Source organism: Erpetoichthys calabaricus, chromosome 8 (genome assembly GCF_900747795.2).
Source record: "Erpetoichthys calabaricus chromosome 8, fErpCal1.3, whole genome shotgun sequence".
In the NCBI taxonomy this organism is placed as follows: Eukaryota; Metazoa; Chordata; class Cladistia; order Polypteriformes; family Polypteridae; genus Erpetoichthys; species Erpetoichthys calabaricus.
Window position 1 is genome coordinate 170,476,394 of NC_041401.2, and position 20,890 is coordinate 170,497,283.

At 41.7% G+C, this 20,890-nt stretch overlaps 1 protein-coding gene across 33 annotated transcripts in view; it reads left to right on the plus strand.

Annotated features, from left to right (window-relative positions):
* Nucleotides 1–20,890, plus strand: part of LOC114656272 (rap1 GTPase-activating protein 1-like) — a 330,761-nt gene that overhangs the window by 270,277 nt on the left and 39,594 nt on the right. For all 33 annotated transcript variants that reach the window (XM_051931119.1, XM_051931120.1, XM_051931122.1 and 30 more), the window contains 6 exons: nt 6,152–6,252; nt 6,425–6,554; nt 7,624–7,779; nt 8,030–8,101; nt 10,088–10,174; nt 18,363–18,503. In XM_051931119.1, the coding sequence (XP_051787079.1) occupies nt 6,152–6,252; nt 6,425–6,554; nt 7,624–7,779; nt 8,030–8,101; nt 10,088–10,174; nt 18,363–18,503 (687 nt within the window). The remainder of the gene's footprint in view (nt 1–6,151; nt 6,253–6,424; nt 6,555–7,623; nt 7,780–8,029; nt 8,102–10,087; nt 10,175–18,362; nt 18,504–20,890) is intronic.

Here is a 20,890-nt window from a genome sequence, read left to right on the forward strand (position 1 = left end):
TGTGGGTGTTTTGGAGTCTGCAAACACAAGTGGAGCTCATCTGTCTGATGCCTTGTGTATGACATACCACGGCAGAATGGAAAAAAGAAGAAAGATCAGAGATTGTAGCTGAACTCGCCCTACCTGTTAACCTTTCATAAAGCGACAGCTCCATCAGGCAACACGTTATTGTACAGTGTATGTCAGAACAAGGGGAAAGCTCAGTTGTGCTGGAAGGTTGGAAGACAGTCAGCAAGTGTGACATCCCCAGCGTTTGGCAGTTGTGCATTGACATTGTCCGCAACGGCAAATTTGGCTAATTTGATGTGCCCTATGACTAGAAGTTGCATAATGTAGCAGACAGCCAACGCTTGTTTCCTCGTTACATTTGGGTTATTTTCATCAAGAGAATCTGAGAAAAGAAAGTATAATTACTTATAAAGTTACAACTAAGTACCATAAGAAGGTAGTAAAAATATATTTTTATTACGAAATTTGAAAATGAACTAAATACGGGACATTTGGGTGTCCCTGAAAGGTCAGTACAGGACAGGGGACAAAATTGTCAAATATGGGACATGTCCCATATATAAGGGATGTCTGGCAACCCTACCCCAGGGTGGTATTGCTTACCTGATCAGAGCCAGGAAGGTGGTCGCCAGACGTGCATGTGTGACAATAGCAAATAGCTTATTCTAAAGTATGATACATCTTCTTCTTCTTTCGGCTGCTCCCATTACGGGTTGCCAAAGCGGATCATCTTCTTCCATATCTTTCTGTCCTCTGCATCTTACTCTGTTACACCCATCACCTACATGTCCTCTATCACCACATCCATAAACCTTCTCTTAGGCCTTCCTCTTTTCCTCTTCCCTGGCAGCTCTATCCTTAGCATCCTTCTCCCAGTATACCCAGCATCTCTCCTCTGCACATGACCAAACCAACGCAATCTCGCCTCTCAGACTTTGTCTTCCAACCGGCCAACTTGAGCTGACCCTCTAATGCAGGGGTCCCCAACCCCCGGTCCGCGGCCCACTAGCGCACTGCAGCTGTCTGACAGCCGGGCCACAAGAGAACTGCCGGCAACGGAGACTCACTCAGACTTTTCAGAACGCTTGGCGGGCGGGCTTTGCAGCGGCGCAGAGAGAGGAGAGAGACCGAGGTGAGAGAGCATTACAACAAAGTATTTTATGGTCCCGACAGTTTCCCCATATGACACGAGTCTATAGAAATCTCATTACTACGAAGTACATTCAGCAGATACTTTCATTACAACAAAGTGACCTTGAAATGCTTGAATAAATCATCTACAGAGCAGTTAGATCTGTGGTCGCAGCTCAGTTGTACACATTTGCACAACGATCCCCAAACAGAAACATCCATCCATCCATCCATTGTCTCCCGCTTATCCGAGGTCGGGTCGCGGGGGCAGCAGCTTGAGCAGAGATGCCCAGACTTCCCTCTCCCCGGCCACTTCTTCTAGCTCTTCCAGGAGAATCCCAAGGCGTTCCCAGGGCAGTCGAGAGACATAATCCCTCCAGCGTGTCCTGGGTCTTCCCCGGGGCCTCCTCCCGGTTAGACGTGCCCGGAACACCTCACCAGGGAGGCATCCAGGAGGCATCCTGATCAGATGCCCGAGCCACCTCATCTGACTCCTCTCGATGCGGAGGAGCAGCGGCTCTACTCTGAGCCCCTCCCGGATGACTGAGCTTTTCACCCTATCTTTAAGGGAAAGCCCAGACACCCTGCGGAGGAAACTCATTTCAGCCGCTTGCATTCGCGATCTCGTTCTTTCGGTCACTACCCATAGCTCATGACCATAGGTGAGGGTAGGAACATAGATCGACTGGTAAATTGAGAGCTTCGCCTTGCGGCTCAGCTCCTTTTTCACCACGACAGACCGATACAGCGCCCGCATTACTGCGGATGCCACACCGATCCGCCTGTCGATCTCACGCTCCATTCTTCCCTCACTCGTGAACAAGACCCCGAGATACTTGAACTCCTCCACTTGGGGCAGGATCTCGCTACCAACCCTGAGAGGGCACTCCACCCTTTTCCGGCTGAGGACCATGGTCTCGGATTTGGAGGTGCTGATTCTCATCCCAGCCGCTTCACACTCGGCTGCGAACCGATCCAGAGAGAGCTGAAGATCACGGCCTGATGAAGCAAACAGGACAACATCATCTGCAAAAAGCAGTGACCCAATCCTGAGCCCACCAAACCGGACCCTCTCAACGCCCTGGCTGCGCCTAGAAATTCTGTCCATAAAAGTTATGAACAGAATCGGTGACAAAGGGCAGCCCTGGCGGAGTCCAACTCTCACTGGAAATGGGTTCGACTTACTGCCGGCAATGCGGACCAAGCTCTGGCACCGATCGTACAGGGACCGAACAGCCCTTATCAGGGGGGCCGGTACCCCATACTCTCGGAGTACCCCCCACAGGATTCCCCGAGGGACACAAAACAAACAGAAACAATGTAGAAAAAAATTCTTTCTTCGAACTTTCCTCATACTGTTTTTTTTTTATGTTTTTGTTTTCTGTGGTTTTCAGTGATACCTTTTGCTTATTGCTTGTCAATATTTGAAAAATGTCCATTGGAATTTAACTCATTGTCACCCTCCTATAGAAACGGCAGACACGAAAAAATGATAACAGTGTTAATGTTTGTGATGCGCAATCTGTTGGAATGGCAAATGCAATGCATATGTCTTTGTTATATGCAAAAAAAGAAGAAAAATCACAGGTTGCAAACGTATGCGAACTGCTTAATAACTTCATATTAATAGAAATGTAATGTAAATTGTGTATAAAACTGCCCTACAAACCCGCACCGAATCCTCAAACCACCGGTCCCTGGAAAAATTTGCTTCTAGTAAAGTGATCCTTGCTGTCAAAAAGGTTGGGGACCACTGCTCTAATGTACTCCTTTCTAATCCTATCCATCCTCGTCACACCCAATGCAAATCTTAGCATCTTTAACTCTGCCACCTCCAGCTCTGTCTCTTGCTTTCTGGTCAGTGCCACCGTCTCTAACCCATATAACATAGCTGGTCTCACTACCGTCCTGTAGATCTTCTCTTTCACTCTTACTGATAGCCGTCTGTCACTAATTACTCCTGACACTCTTCTCCACCCATTCCACCCAGCCTGCACTCTCTTCTTCACCTCTCTTCCACAGTCCCCATTACTCTGTACTGTTGGCCCCAAGTATTTAAACTCTTCCACCTTCGTCAACTCTGCTCCCTGCATCCTCACCATTCCACTAACCTCCCTCTTTATTTACACACATGTATTCTGTCTTCTGCGGTGGGTTGGCACCCTGCCCGGGATTGGTTCCTGCCTTGTGCCCTGTGTTGGCTGGGATTGGCTCCAGCAGACCCCCGTGACCCTGTGTTCGGTTTCAGCGGGTTGGAAAATGGATGGATGGATATTCTGTCTTGGTCCTACTGACCTTCATTCCTCTCCTCTCTAGAGCATATCTCCACCTCTCCAGGGTCTCCTCAACCTGCTCCCTACTATCGCTACAGATCACAATGTCATCAGCAAACATCATAGTCCAGGGGGACTCCTGTCTAATCTTATCTGTCAGCCTGTCCATCACCATTGCAAATAAGAAAGGGCTCAGAGCCAATCCCTGATGTAATCCCACCTCCACGTTGAATGCATCCATTACTCCTACCTCAGACCTCACCACTGTCACACTTTCCTCGTACATATCCTGTACAACTCTTATGTACTTCTCTGCCATTCCCGACTTCCTCATACAATACCACAACTCCTCTCAAGGCACCCTGTCATATGCTTTCTCCAGGTCCACAAAGACGCAATGCAACTCCTTCTGGCCTTCTATACATCTATACTTCTCCATCAACATCCTCAGAGCAAACATTGCATTTGTGGTGCTCTTTCTTGGCATGAAACCATACTGCTGCTCACTAATCATCACCTCACTTCTTAACCTAGCTTCCACTACTCTATCCCATAACTTCATGCTGTGGCTCATCAATTTTGTTCTTTTATAGTTACTGCAGTCCTGCACACCTTCCTTATTCTTAAATATCGGCACCAGTACACTTCTTCTCCACTCCTCAGGCATCCTCTCACTTTCCAAGATTCCATTGAACAATCTGGTTAAAAACTCCACTGCCATCTCTCCTAAACACCTCCATGCTTCCATAGGTATGTCATCTGGACCAACAGCTTTTCCATTCTTCATTCTCTTCATAGCTGTCCTTACTTCCTCCTTGCTAATCCGTTGCACTTCCTGATTCACTATCTCCACATCATCCAACCTCTTCTCTCTCTCGTTCTCTTCATTCATCAGCCTCTCAAAGTACTCTTTCCATCTGCTGAACACACTTTCCTCGCTTGTGAGTACATTTGCATCTTTATCCTTTATTACCCTAACCTGCTGCACATCTTTCCCAGCTCGATACCTCTGTCTAGCCAATCGGTACAGGTCCTTTTCTCCCTCCTTAGTGTCCAACCTCTCATACAATTCATCATAAGTCTTTTCCTTAGCCTTCCCCACCTCTCCTTCACCTTGTGCCTTATCTCCTTGTACTCTTGTCTACTTTCTGCATCTCTCTGACTATCCCACTTCTTCTTTGCCATCCTCTTCCTCTGTATACTCTGCTGTATTTCCTCATTCCACCACCAGGTTTCCTTTTCCTTCTTCCTCTTTCCAGATGTCACGCCAAGCACCCTTCTTCCTGTCACCCTTACTACATCTTCTGTAGTTTCCCAGCTGTCTGGTAACTCTTCACTGCTACCCAGTGCCTGTCTCACCTTCTCCCTAAACTCAACCTTGCAGTCTTCCTTTTTCAGCTTCCACCATTTGATCCTTGGCTCTGCCCTCACCCTCTTCCTCTTCTTGATCTCCAACATCATCCTACAGACTACCATCCTATGCTGCTTAACTACACTTTCCCCTGCCACCACTTTGCAGTCTTCAATCTCCTTCAGATCAACTCTTCTGCATAGGATGTAATCTACCTGTGTGCATCTTCCTCCACTCTTGTACATCACCCTATGTTCCTCCCTCTTCTTAAAATACATATTCACCACAACCATGTCCATCCTCTTGGCAAAATCCACTATCCTCTGACCTTCTTCATTCCTCTCCTTGACACCATATCTACCCATCACCTCCTTGTCTCCACTGTTCCCTTCACCAACATGCCCATTGAAATCTGTTCCAATCACCACTTTCTGTCCCTTGGGTACGCTGTTCATCACTTCATCCAACTCACTCCAAAAATCTTCTTTCTCACCCATTGTACACCCAACTTGCAGTGCATATGCACTAACAACATTCATCATCACACCTCCAATTTCCAGCTTCATAATCATTACTCTGCCTGACACTCTTTTCACCTCCAAAATACTCTTAACATACTGTTCCTTCAGAAGAACCCCTACTCCATTTCTCCTCCCATCCATACCATGATAGAACAATTTGAATCTGCCTCCAATCCACCTGGCCTTACTCCCCTTCCATTTAGTCTCTTCACGCATAATATGTCAACCTTCCTTCTCTCCATCATATCTGCTAACTCTCTCCCCTTACCAGTCATACTGCCAACATTCAAAGTTCCTACCCTCAGTTCCACTCTCTTTACTTTCCTCCTCTCCTCCTGCCTCCGGACACGTCTCCCCCTTCTTCTTCTCCTTCTTCTTCGGCCAACAGTAGCCCATATTCTTGATTATTTCTACTAGGCTTTCAAAAAAATTAAGTTATATCTTTTTAATAAATTCTTTAGTACCATGGTGCCTGACATGTTACATGTTGGTCAGACATGTAAGTAACAATTTAACTCTGCTCTGTACATCTAACAATATTACTACTACTAGGCAATACTGACCTTTGGATTGTCCAGGCCTCTGCCCACTAAGTAAATATAATTAGAATTTATGGACATTAGATCTGCTAAAGACATCTTCAGGCATCCTGAACACCTTTAATGGAGGCCATGTAATTAACTCCATGAATGCGTTCTCAATATGGGTGGAACCCAAGTAAACAAGATGAAGAGTAAAAAGGTCACAGCGAGGGGTTAGAAGACAATGGTTGTAACCCAAGTCCAGCCTTGAGAGTTCAGAGGATGGAACCCTTTGGGATGTGGATAGTTCTGATGCACATTCCTCCCTTTTTTAATTCTGTACAGACCACAGAAGAAGAACTCTTTGGGAACAATGAAGAAAGCCCAGCCTTTGTGGAGTTCCTGGAGTTCCTGGGGCAGAAGATTGAACTGCATGACTTCAAAGGGTAAGGTGGCCTGTGCCTGCTTTGAGAATCTCCATGCCAGATGTGCTCTTTCAGTGGTCTGTCAATTGACGGCAGTGCCCTACTTTCCCCATGCTATATTTTAACCACCTGCACTTCATTCTATGTCTTCTGTCTACAACTGACTACCCTGCTCTTTGCTCTTGTTATTTAGTTTCCGCGGGGGTCTAGATGTGACTCATGGGCAGACTGGCACAGAATCTGTCTACTGCAACTTCCGAAACAAGGAGATCATGTTTCATGTCTCGACAAAGCTGCCGTATACAGAGGGAGATACCCAGCAGGTAAACCATTCAGTTACCTTAATACAAATCATTTAGTCTAACTGATAAAGAAAAGGGTCTTCTTATCAGTCACGTGACCTCGCTCATTTTCGTAGAGCTGTGCCTCATTTTGTAATTCAGGTTATGGTGTGATCAGTTTCTGGGATGACTCAGTCTGTCAATCCTGTTCTGTAGAACTCATTTCACAGGGAGAACTTCTGAGTTACCTTTTAATGGTTCAAGAGCAGACTTTCCTTCAAGGAGAACTTAATTAATTTTCCTTGTCTGGCCCTCACTGTCTGTGAGAAGCCAGTATTGTATTGAGAACCCCAAAGTACAGGTTCTTTAGGAAGCTCAATTGGAGAGAGAACTACCTCAGTTAATGTTGAAGGCCATTTTCATTCATCTTGATCTATTCCAGCACTGGAAGCAAGGCCAGACACAACCATGGACTGGATGTCATTCCATTTCAGGACCACGCCAGCCTGAAAACACAAATTAACCTAACCTGCATGACAGATGAGAGTCATTGTGTGACCCTGGACAAGTCACTTGTTTGCCTTTATTGTAGTTATGAAAAATGTTTCTAAGATGGATGGATGAATGGATAGACGGGTGTATATGTTTCCTATGCTTGATTTATGGGGGGGTTGGACAAGTGCTGTGCTCTGTTGAGGAGGAAGAGTTGATAGTGAATTGGTGAACTGATGTTAAAATGTGGGGAAGGCTTCATTATTTTTTTGTTGATATATATGCTGAAACTTGCATGGTAAAAATGTAAGCCAATTATATAATAAAAGCAATACTCCAGTTTCTTTGCAGAGGCATGTAAATTAGAATTATTGACTACACTCAGTGATTGTGGGTATGTAAACTGCTCCCTGCCGTAGACTGGCATTCTGTCCGGGACTGGTTCCCTTTTTACCTGACCAGTGATATTGTCTGACCTTAAAGCCCCAGCAGAAGAACTGACAAATAGAGATTTGTGTACACAAGCCGAGAATCAGAAATGTAAATGGACGACTGCCAAGTAGACCTAGAAATCAATGAGCACATTGAGCCCCCTAATGGTCATTTTATGTCATTGCAGCTCCAGAGAAAACGGCACATAGGAAATGACATTGTGGCAATAGTCTTTCAGGATGAAAGTACACCATTTGTACCCGACATGATCGCTTCAAACTTTCTTCACGCTTATGTGGTGGTCCAGGTGGAGAACCCTTGCTCTGACAACATTTGCTATAAGGTGAATCCCTCTTTTGTGGAATAATGCACACTTTTGCTCCGATTTGGTTTTTTCTTTTTGCTTTAGTATACTTTATGAAATGTCAGCTATTATAAACACACATTAAGTTTCAGGCAGGTCTTTTGTTTGATGTTGGCTTGTACTTCAGGAGTGAATGCAGTATCATTAATGGGGTGGGTACATAACATGCATTTCCACCTGAGAATCTGTGAGTGCTGGACATTATCTGATTTGTCCCACTTTCTTCCAGGTATCGGTAACAGCAAGAGACGATGTGCCTTTTTTTGGACCTGCTTTACCAAACCCTGCTGTTTTCAAGAAGGTATAGTGATGGGCAAGTGGGAGCATTTTTGTACATTTTTGTACATGTATAGTGTGTTCTTTTTTTGGCACGTGGCTCGTGCACATATAGAAGGAGATGAAATTGAATTGATAAGATAATACGAGTCACAAAATCACTCTGGTGGTTACCATGCAGCACAACAGCCTCCCTGGCTTCCCTTTCTTCCAATTAAAATGGATTTATAGATTTACGGCTTCTGTTTGTTTGCTGAAGGGTGGCTACTCTAACGCCACAGAGATCCAAATAGATAAATGTGGTGTAATACTTAGATGACTTTGGCATTCTGTATATATGGGAAACTGTTATTGGTCATATTGTTCTTGGTTCAGAAAACCAAGCAATGCCAACAATAGCCTTGCATGCACGTACATACAAACTTTAGGCAGCATACTAAATTTTGATTATAACTTGGCTGTACAGTTCAGTTTAACAAGTTCCAGCCTCACTAGTCCAGATGTTTTGGGTATGCACCAAGTTAACATCATTCTGGACCAAAATCTTTAAATGCCTTTCAGACAGCCTTGGTGTCACAATCCCTCCTAATCCATTAACGGCTTAAAGTGGAGAAGGACAAATAAACTGTAATTGCCTTTACTACACTTTTGGCACGTAGACTTATCGTGCTCAACTGGAAGAATCCTAACTCACCTCTCATAAGTCAGTAGGTAACTGATGTTATATATTATCTGAAATTGGAAAAAATCTAATTCTCACTTAGAGGATCTGTACAAAACTTTTTCAAAACCTGGCAGGATATAATCAATAACATTTTAGAATAAGCATTTAAATGGAGGAAGTGGATTCTCTCCCCTCTTTTTCTATTCTATCTGTCTATCTTTATTTAATTACATATTGTTATTATTATTAAAGTGCTACTCTGCTGACCTAGCTCTCTCTCTTATGGGTAGGGGTCAATTTGTTTCAAACCAGTTTTGTTAAACTTGACTTGCATGTGTGGAATATTTTTGATTTTAATAAAATAAAATAAAAAAATAAATAAATACAAATAATTTGAAACAATAAAGTTAAAGTTAGGAATGCCCTACCAGAGAGCCTAAGAACACAGCAGATTGTGGGCTGTTTTAAAAAACAGCTAAAGACTTTTCTATTTATGAACGCTTATTAACAAAAATGCTATAATTATTGTTGTTTTATCTCTGTTTTTATCTTGCTTTGCCTTTGTTTAAACTTTTTATGTAGCACTTTGAGATTTACTACTAATGTAAAGTGCCCTATAAATGAAATGCATTATTATTATTATTATTATTATTATTGTTATAAAGTTATCTATTAAAGAAAAAATTCTCTAAACATAAATGTTCAATGTAACTAATTAAAGTAGCTGATTAGGAATGTACAGATACAATAAAATGGGCGCTCATTGTCGTGCTGTCTTGGGGAGGCAGTTAAGAGTGGCCAGAAGAAAGACATCGTCAAAACACAGCATGTTAACCCAAAATATTTAATTGAAAAATAAAAGCAGAGGGATTGATAACAGTTTTCATTTAAGGAAAGCACAGTAAGGAAAGTAATATGATCTGAGTTTGGAGAAGGTGAAAGTCCAAGATAGATGTAAGACGTCTCATTATAACGCCAGCATCTTTAGAATTTTTGGGAAGAATTTGTCCACCCTGCGAGCTCAATTGAGGCAGAACATCAGGGGGTATTTTCATGAGGTAGGAACCGGGAGAAATTAACAAAGCAGTGGTCAGAACCAGGGGGACTAATAGCCTGGCACCAAATGCTAGTCACTCAACTAAATGAAACAGTGACATAAGTTAATTCACCATGATACAAACCTCCTAAATAAATATAATTAGCATTTTTCAATCATAACACAATGTGAATTTGAACACAAGAGCATTTCTGCCTCCTATACCACTCCACTTCTGCCTTCTTCTGTTCATTTTATTTGCTCTCTGAATATCTGAAGAATGAAATGTTGTTGTCTTTTTATGCTTCCAGGGCAGCGACTTTCATGATTTCTTGCTGACAAAACTTATAAATGCAGAGTATGCCTGCTACAAAGCGGACAAGTTTGCCAAACTTGAGGTAAGGCTGCTGAGTTGTTTTAGTTGCTAAAGAATTTTAAAACTTTAAAATGATGCCATGTATGCACTACTAGTGTGGAGAGATTTACTTTATCAAGATGTGGATGCTAAGGAAAGCATTGGAAGCATGTACGATGTAGTTATGGAGAAGAAGGGAAAGCGAACACTGGAGAGAAGAAGCGAGTATTAAAGAGTTACTGAGAAGAGTAGGAGAGGAAAGGACATTCATTAGAGAAAGAGGAGATGGTTGAGACAAGTACTTGAGCATGAGCAACTGAACACTGAAGAGAGCTCAGAGAAGAACAGCCAAGCTCTTCATTACACACACATGCTGTATATATACAGTACTGTGCAAAAGTTTTAGGCAGGTGTGAAAAAATGCTGTAAACAAAGAATGCTTTCAAAAATGGAAGTGTTAATCATTTATTTTCATCAATCAACAAAATGCAGTGAATGAACAAAAGAGAAATCTAAATCAAATCAATATTTGGTGTGACCACCCTTTGCCTTCAAAACAGCATCAATTCTTCTAGGTACACTTGCACACGGTTATATGAAGGAACTCGGCTGGTAGGTTGTTCCAAACATCTTGGAGAACTAACCACAGATCTTCTGTGGATGTAGGCTTCCTCATATCCTTCTGTCTCTTCTTGTAATCCCAGACACACTCGATGATGTTGAGATCAGAGCTCTGTGGGGGCCATACCATCACTTCCAGGACTTCTTGTTCTTCTTTACGCTGAAGATAGTTCTTAATGACTTTGGTTGTATGTTTTGGGTCGTTTTCCTGCTGCAGAATAAATTTGGGTTCAATCATATGCCTCCGTGATAGTATTGCATGATGGATAAGTATCTGCCTGTATTTCTCAGCATTGAGAACACCATTAATCCTGACCAAATCTCCAACTCCATTTGCAGAAATGCAGCCCCAAACGTTCAAGGAACCTCCACCATGCTTCACTGTTGCCTGCAGACACTCATTATTGTACCGCTCTCCAGCCCTTCAACAAACAAACTGCCTTCTGCTACAGCCAAATATTTGAAATTTTGACTCATCAGTCCAGAGCACCTGCTGCCATTTTTCTGCACCCCAGTTCCTATGTTTTCATGCATACTTGAGTCGCTTGGTCTTGTTTCCACGTCGGAGGTATGGCTTTTTGGCTGCAACTCTTCCATGAAGACCACTTCTGGCCAGACGTCTCCAGACAGTAGATGGGTGTACCTGGGTCCCACTGGTTTCTGCCAGTTCTGAGCTGATGGCACTGCTGGACATCTTCCGATTTCAAAGGGTAATAAGCTTGATGTGTCTTTCATCTGCTGCACTAAGTTTCCTTGGCCGACCACTGCGTCTACGATCCTCAACATTGCCCGTTTCTTTGTGCTTCTTCAAAAGAGCTTGAACAGCACATCTTGAAACCCCAGTCTGCTTTGAAATCTTTGTCTGGGAGAGACCTTGCTGATGCAGTATAACTACCTTGTGTCTTGTTGCTGTGCCCAATCTTGCCATGACATGAAACTGTCTTCCACAACCTCACCTTGGTAGCAGAGTTTGGCTGTTCCTCACCCAGTTTTAAGCCTCCTACACAGCTGTTTCTGTTTCAGTTAATGACTGTGTTTCAACCTACGTGTGACATTGATGATCATTAGCACCTGTTTGGTATAATTGGTTGATCATACACCTGACTAGAATCCTACAAAATCCCTGACTTTGTGCAAATGTACCTATAAGAATTGATGCTGGTTTGAAGGCAAAAGGTAGTAACACCAAATATTGATTTGATTTCAATTTTTCTTTTGTTCGCTCAATTTGCATTTTGTAAATTGATAACAATAAACAATCATTATGTATATTTCTGAAAGCATTCTTTGTTTACAGCATTTTTTCACACCTGCCTAAAACTTTTGCACAGTACTGTATATATATATACTAGCAAAATACCCGCGATTCACAGCAGAGAAGTAGTGTGTTAAAGAAGTTATGAAAAGAAAAGGAAACATTTTGAAAATAACGTAACATGATTGTCAATGTAATTGTCGTAGGCTTATTTTAGTATTGACAGTGAATTTGATGATTGTAAAGAGTTTAGTTTATGATTGTAAATGTTGTGTATGATAAATGCACATTTTTAGGATGTAAGGATCTCTTTGTAAATGATGTTTGCAGTTCTGCCCTCAGGCTGTAAAATGACCAAGCTGTCTGCTGAGCTTACACTTGAGCATGCAACATACAGCTGGCCATGTGAGAAACCATCTTGTGTCAAGTCAATGCCGACCTTTTTTAGAGTCTGGCCCTGTGACTTATTTATTGTCATAGCGAAGCAGACCCTTACTGGAAATTGGAGGCGTTTGAATTGGAATGGGAGGTCAGAGGGTATGAGAGGGATGTGTGGAATAAATACAGTCTCCCCTGAGCCAGTTCCAGTGAAGACAGTTGCCTCAATGAGGATCTTGTGCAGAGATTTGATCTGAAGCCTGGTGCCATTACAAAGTTTTGGTAGTTGTAAGTTTCGTAGTAACATAATTGGTGCGCCGACCTTCAAAAGTAGAGTATGCGGAGGCATGCCCGGAGGATTAAGAGTGTGAAGAAACTCTACCGGATAGTGCACCACGTCCTCTAGTTGTACAACAGAGTCGACAGACTTATATGTTTTTGTTTCAGAAGTTAGTTGTTGAAGTAAAATGGTGTTTATATGTGAAGTCATGTCATTTTTTGGTGTTAGAATAGCTTTCTCCCCCAACCATGAGACATCCTTTTCATGCAGATTTCGTAGGTTGGGGTAAACATTTGGTCCACGGACAGCGGCCATGTGGAAAAAGGAATGGGGACCGGGGGTGGCCCTTGTGCGTCTCTGCCGTAAAATAAATCCTCTGTTAACGGAAATAAGAAATGAAACCACCAAAAGGAGAGAGGTCAGTTCCAAAAGTTCCTTACGGCATAATGGTGAGAACTGGCAAAAAGAAGATGTTATTTTCGAAAGTTTGTTACGGGGCACAGCGCGAAATGAAACATACTTACCATCTGTAAGTATAGTGTAAAGGATGAGCATGGGAAATTTGGGCTTCCTACGTATATTGGAAGTCACAGAAATAGTGAGGAGGGGTTTCACTCATCTATATATACAGTTTAGGGGATACACTGTAAGTACACTGCAAGGAATGAGCACGCGAAATTTCAGCTTCCCACCTATATAGAAAGTGGAAGAATTAGTGATAAGTCAGTGAGGGCTTTGCCTTTTATATATATAGATAGATGTATGTTGTGCTTGCATACTGCATGACTAAGGTGGCATGTAGCAGGGGAGTTAGTGTTTGCTTCTCACATCTCCAGGAAGACTGGGTTTGTAACCCATCCTTGTAACCCCATATCTCTTTGGGTTTTCTCTGAATGGTTCAGTTTCTTTACTAAAGCAGAAAAAAGAATAAGCTCAAGTCACTAATATGATACATGCACACAGATAGGGTGGTATACAGAATGCCCAATGCCTTTGACAATATGTCATTGTTTCACAAGCAATTTCACTTCTGTTTTCTATAACTTCATCCCTTTGACACAAAAAGATGAAAATATTCATTAAAAATATGAAGGAACTGGCATGCTAGGGTTCATTGTGCAGTTGTTATCAATGTATTGGAGGGTAGAGACCTGTTGCATGTTGAGTCAGACATGTAAGAATTTCACTGTACTCATACACATGACAACACTACTGCTACTACTGGGCAATATTAAAGAGAATGGAGCTTACCAGAGCGTGAAGATGAAGGTACAAGATAGAAAAAATTAGAGGTGCCATTCCACTACAGGCAGGAAACGAATGAATGTTTAAATATATGCAGCAGTTGGCACACAAATTCCCCTCTCTGACTAAATAACTAAGACAACAGAATTTGCAAATAACTGTGCAATTTAATACATCTCAGGAAATTTGTTATCATTGTTTTCCATAAAAAAATGAGATTCATATTTTTTTCTCAGTCATCACTACAAACAACACAGAGTAAGTAACAGATACCATTTTTGGGTGGAGTATTCCTTTAAAAGAAGTAGACTCATGTACTACAAGCAGACCGCAAACAAAGCAATATACAAAGACACTACCTTTAAGACATTAATACACCAACATAAAATCATGTTTCTCATTTCTTTTCGTGAGATAACATGCTTTATATTTATCAGTATTTAGAAGTTCTTCCAAATCAGCGTGAATGTTATCACAAGGCAAAAAACTTAAAGCTGATAACATTTTTCTGTGGAAGAGATTCCTGTGCTTTTCTCTACAGCATATGCCCAAGATGGAAAAATTTGCCCATTAGTTACATGCATTTGTCTCTGCATGCATTTGCCGCCTCATGCTTTTGTCAGTGCGCTTTTCTGGTTTTTATCTGTGTTTAGTACTTGCTTTGTCTTGCTAGAGTTCTGCATTACTCTGCTTTCCCCTTTTGTATTCTTTATTGTGTAGCCTTTTTCAGAATGCCTCAAATCCCATAGACATAGCACTGTTTATAAGGTATTGTAGTACTGTATATAACTTCTCCCCACCTTCCCTTCTACATCTGTAACCTCAGGCAATTAGGTGTAGTAAAAGACGAGCAGGAGTTAGGTTTCAACTTTAATTAATTTATTATTGATAACCAGTAATGGCAGTGAATACACTTGACTTGAGCATTCCTAGTTTTCATCCTCTTTCTCTGTACGTTTACCATTCGTTTCCTCAGGGGTTGATGTGCTTGCTGCTTCCTGAGCAGCTCTTCTTTTCTCCACCCATGTGGCCCGCTTCTTCCTCTTCTTTCATCGGCATCTTTTTGCGTTAAAACTGATTAAGTCAGTGTTTGTGTTGCAATTGCTTAGTTCATTTTCTTTAATTTTTCACTTAAGCGCCCTCAATCTGCCTCAGGAATGATTTAATATATGAAGAGGTAGGGGAAGTGACGGCGAAGGTCGTAGGGAGGAGAACGGCGCCCATACGCGTGCACCGTACAGCCGCCCTGCTGGCCGCTGCCGAGAGTTGATTCTACAATAAAATAAAATAGAAATAAAAAGAGTAATTAAAATCATCACACCAAAAGCGGACAGTAGAGATCACGTAGTATATGTGTACCAAATTTCAGGTCAATGGGTCAAACAGTTTGCGAGCTACAGGTGATTTAAAATCCTGGACAGACAAACAAACAGCCATAGCACTGTATTATATATAAAGATATTCGTAAAATAATAACTAAGCAAAGTACATTTGAATATTGGCAGCCATACAACCTGATAAATGCTGATGTGTAGTTTCAGGTGGCACACAGAGTTGTTAGTTACTCAAAATGTCTCTAATTAAGACATCATTTCTAGCTTTCCTCAGGACAGGCTGCATGCCTGTCTCAATATGGCTGCTGAGATGTGCTCTTTATTGTGTTGTCTTTTTCATGGCAATGGTGTGAGAGATGCTCCTTCATGGTGATGGTGTGAGAGATGCTCCTTCATGGTGATGGTTTGAGAGAAAGACGAAGGGGTAAAGCGTTCGATTGATACATTCTCTGTTCAAATCCTACAGCCAATATTGCATCATGGTACACAATGGCCTCTGATTCAAACCCAAACAGCCAACTTTAGACCAATAGAATTCTGGTGTGACACATCCTCCAGTTATTGGCTTATTTGCACACCTGCCCCCAAAACCCATTTGTTGAGTGAAGCTTGCCAGCCAGGTAGTTTGGCTTCCTCATGGCGATTGATTGAGAGAGAATGTCCTGCAGAGAATCACTTGCCAAACTGGTTTTAGGCATTTCCCCCAACCTTGTCTTAAAATTCTTCAGTTAGTCCAAAGATTTCAGGGGGTCTTTCAAAATGAAAGCTTCTCACCAAAGAAACATCCATCCATCCATTTTCCAACTCACTGAATCCGAACACAGGGGTCTGCTGGAGCCAATCCCAGCCAACACAGGGCGCAAGGCAGGGAACCTATCCCGGGCAGGGTGCCAACCCACCGCAGGACACACACACACACACCAAGCACACACTAGGGCCAATTTAGAATCGCCAGTCGACCTAACCTGCATGTCTTTGGACTGTGGGAGGAAACCCACGCAGACACGGGGAGAACATGCAAACTCCACGCAGGGAGGACATGGGAAGCGAACCCGGGTCTCCTAACTGCAAGGCAGCAGCACTTCCACTGCGCCACCGTGCTGCCCCACCAAAGAAACACTAATATTATATTGCTTTGTGTAACTTACAAATGAAGAAATACTAGAGGGGCTCTGCCCCCTGCTCACTTCACTCACCAAACCCAGGCGGGCACTACACGCTAGCCATTTTGCAGCTCTGCCACTCGCGTATGAGGAAGCGGATGTACAATTTAAACAGATTGTTATTTTCATGGGAATTGTTACATATGCATAATAGACCTAACTGTCTTAATTACAGCGAGTTATTAACCATAGCAAAAAATAGTAAAACGTAATAAATTGAAAGAAAATGAAGTTTCATGTTGCGTTAGAGCTATTCATTGCGTTATACGTTTTCATTCTTTTTTGGCTTTGAAATTAACATGCAAATACTTTTTAAACTTACACTTTTACTGTAAAACTTCAGTTAAAACAATATTTGGAATTAACTTTTCATCAATATCGCATTGAATTTTGATTCCGTGTTTGGAGTTACATCGTAACAACGTTATAACTGCCTCTGAGTGAATATCATTTCTTTCTCTCTAATAAATAAAGCGACTTTTTCAAATGTTTGTCCCTGTGATTTGTTAATTGTCATAGCAAAAGCTATTCTAACAGGAAACTGTAAACGTTTTAATACAAATGGAATTTTAAGATCTCCTTTGGTGACTAATGTTATCCACAGAAGATGTACTACATTACCTTTTTTTGTCGCCTGTTAAAATTTTACATGTCAGAATTGTTCGACCAATTTTGAATACAACTAATCTTCCTATTGCATAGCCCATCACTCAAACATAAATTATACAGTAACATGATACATCCTTCTTTCAACAGTAATTCGGCCGGTGGAAGACTGGACGGTGTTAAAGGTTGTAGATATCCTACGGGATTTTGTAAGTTGATGTTTTCATCTTCCGCACCATCACCACCAACTGTTTCAGCATAGTCTATTGATACGCATTTAACCAATTTGCCGTGTAACCGATCGACAATTTTTTCGTTAATTCGTTTGACTTAATAGTTTCTCTGCGCTAGGATTGCCCATGTACTCATTTCTTCTGTTGATAACCCTTCAGGATGAAATTATTTAATAAGATTTGGACATAATACGTCTTCTGTTATTGGGAACATAAAGTGAGCAAACATAAACAATTACAAGAGCTGAGAGCACAAGAACTGTGTCTGACAAAAGCACGAATGACAGGTGAGAGGACCATGGATGTGGGCCGTTAACCATAAATGGTTAAGAGGAGGGCAGGACTTGAAAAAATCTCTTGCCAATAATCTCGTTTCAAGATTTTCTTTTATAATAGAGAGACAAAATGTTTATCAACTTAATTAGAAAATTTCACACCACAACAGTACTATAATTGTATGTTTAGCATGTCGATTTGATCACAGTTATTACATTTTATTCGGGGCTCTTATTCTTTGTTAGCCCTGCTTACCTTCACTCTCTTCCCACCCATCTGTTTAGGAGTCAATGGATTGCAGGTAAGATAAACCCAAAATGGAATGGAGATATGGAAAGGACTATAGACTGATGGATTCTATTAGCCAGAAGTAGACAGAATTTTCTTCCCACGAGAAGCATGTGCAACATAGCATTGTGTAGCAGAGGATTTGGCAGTGTACAGTAGTGAATGTAATTTAGTGGCAAGTTTCTGTTCAGTCTGTACGTGAAAGTGAAGTACACTATGATGTGTCATTGCCTTTACAGAGGTGGTGATGGTGGTGGTCTTCAGTTCTAGATCGGATTACAGTTGTGGTTAGCCCTGTTTTTGGGCCACGGAACTGGGTCAGATGTGATGATTAACTGTCACTTTGGGGTCATGAAACGGGATCAGAGGAAATGATTAAATTTCAGCAGATCTTGTGTTCACGGAGGCCGTCTAAGCAGAACAGTTCTGATGAAGCTCGCATTTCTTTAGCAGAAATTTGAGCTGCACTTCACTGGACACTTCAGATGTTTAATACATTTCACTTTTCAAACCAAAGGTGCTGTTTACATTTTCAAACTCTTCCTGTTCTAGGAGCGTACCCGTACTGCCCTGCTTGAGACACTCTATGAGGAGCTGCACATCAACAGCCAGTCGATGATGGGAATGGGTGGAGAAGATGACAAGATGGAGAACGGTGCAGGAGGGGGAGGGGGATTTTTTGAATCATTCAAGGTAACATTTTGTAAAATATAAAATGTTGGTGGTCAGCTAAGACACAAATCCAAAGTAAAGTAACCAGCATGTATAAGTGCTTCTCGAATGTTAGTTCTCGCCCTAAAGTTCAGGTTTGGGGAATTCTGCTTATTAAAAATGTTGCCTATGGATTGGGTGTTTAATGTCAATTGGAATTTTGGTTTCTGTTGATTCAATTATTAATAATGTTTCCTGGAACGACTTTAGAGGGATACTCTTGTTAGTCATGTTCTTCACAGAATTGGTGCCATTTGGCACTCCTCTAAGTGGCAATGTTAATCTATTGGTAATGCCACTTAGAGGAGTGACACCTAATAGTAATACCATTAAATAGGATGTCATTTTAGTAAAGTGTAGTGATTTCACTCAAGAAGGGGGTTCTTAATCAGTAACATCATTCCAGGGGGCTTAATAGTGGCATTATTCCATTGACGGACTTTCCATAAGCACTAATTTGGGTTTCTTTAGTTTATATTATTGTTGTGAGTTTAGTGGGTGACATTATAGGGCAGAACTTATCAATAATGCTACTCATTACAGAGATGATACTCATTACAAGAGGAATTTTTTTAGAAATAAATTGTGCTCTCAATTAAGAAGAGACTTTTTAGTACTAACTAGTGGTGTCCTTTAGTGAGAGATTTTGTAGGACTACACATTTTTGAAATATTACCTCAAAAAGTTACTACTAATTAGTGATGCAAAGACCATGCCACATCACACGCCTTTTCCAGTGATTTTCAGTCATAGCCTTCATTTACATATGAGGCAGTTGGCCTTGCACTCCTGTGAAGCCAGTCGCATAGTCTGACATGTTCAGTAACTCACTCCAATCGGTCCATGACTCACTCCGACAAAATGGTTTGATTTTGTCTTTAGTCATTTGGGTGGTCTCTGTGCATGTGAGCTGACTTGAGAGCTGACAACCAATGAACGCTCATCCGGAACTACAATGCATAGACTGTAGTGGGAAGAAATAAAGAGCACGGGTGTTTTGGACCTCACAAACAGAAGAGAAACTTGTCTGTCTGATGTCTCGTGTTTTACATACTATGACAGAATAAAAACACAAAAGAAATGGACAAACATTGCAACCGAGCTCACTGTAACTGGAAAGCATCGTACAGGACTCTGTCAGGCAGCACATTATTGACTGTCACAAAAAGGGGTGAGCATTACTGTGCTGGAGGGTCAGCAGACAGTTACTAAATGTGACATGCCCAGCAATTTCCAGTCGTGTGAACTGATATGGTCCAGTGATGAGATCAGCAACTGAAGACCTTGAGTCTGACATACCCAACCACTAGACATCGCGTAGTGTGACATCAGCTTTACTGATTAGTGAAGTCATTCCAATGACTTTTTAATAAATTTCTCACTTATTTTGCATTAAGTATTGATGGAATTTAGGAAATGGTTTCAGAGAACCACACTTAGAGGAGTGTTACTAATTAGTGACATAATTCCACAGAACTATTCGCCATGGAATCGTCAGGGCTTCTCTAGTATTCGTCTCGCTGGGCCAGATCTATAATATATGGATAATCACAAATGAATCTGACTAAAATGTGGGTGGGAACATTAAATGTTTCACTGAGTGTGAGCTTTGTAAACCAATCCAATGCATCCAATGCAACGCAAAACAGCAAAGAGCAGCGGTGGCCTTTTAAACATCATCCAAACATCTGTGGATGAAAAGTCTCCCAAAAACACCCCATTTAACATGCAAATGTGTGTACAAAACACATTAATTATGTTAAAGTAAACATAACCTTCTGCAAAAGAAAAAATATTCTGGAAAGCAGATTGCGGTTTGGCATTCAAACTCATTGATGCATTTCGATGCCAGTTATACATTGCCTCCATCGCTCACAGTTATGGCAAAACACTGTGAATACATACAGTTGAAGGTATTGGCAGCTACTGTATGTCTGCAAAAATATAAACTCTGCAATATACATTCGAGATAAATGGTGTGCCGTCACCCGCAGTTAAAAGGAGGTGAAAGGAGCTCACCTTATACTATTGATAATGAAAAGCCACAGGAGGTGCAGGTTTCTGCAGTTATTATACCCAAAACGATTCTGAAACCTGCAGAACCATGGACCACCGCCTCTGTAGCTTCATTCCTGGTCCACATTTACAACGAACAGCTAAAGGGAGATAAAATGTATGTCAAACATGCCATGCCAGTATGAATACAGTCCACAATAATGAGCCGAACATTTTTTGAAACATTACTGTTAATGTTGCCTTAACAAATTCAATACATTTTGCAGCTCATCACAACGTTGCCTTTGCTTGTGTTTTCAGTTGCACCACAAATATTTACCAGTGCGTGAACTGGGGGAAATCAGGGGTGGATT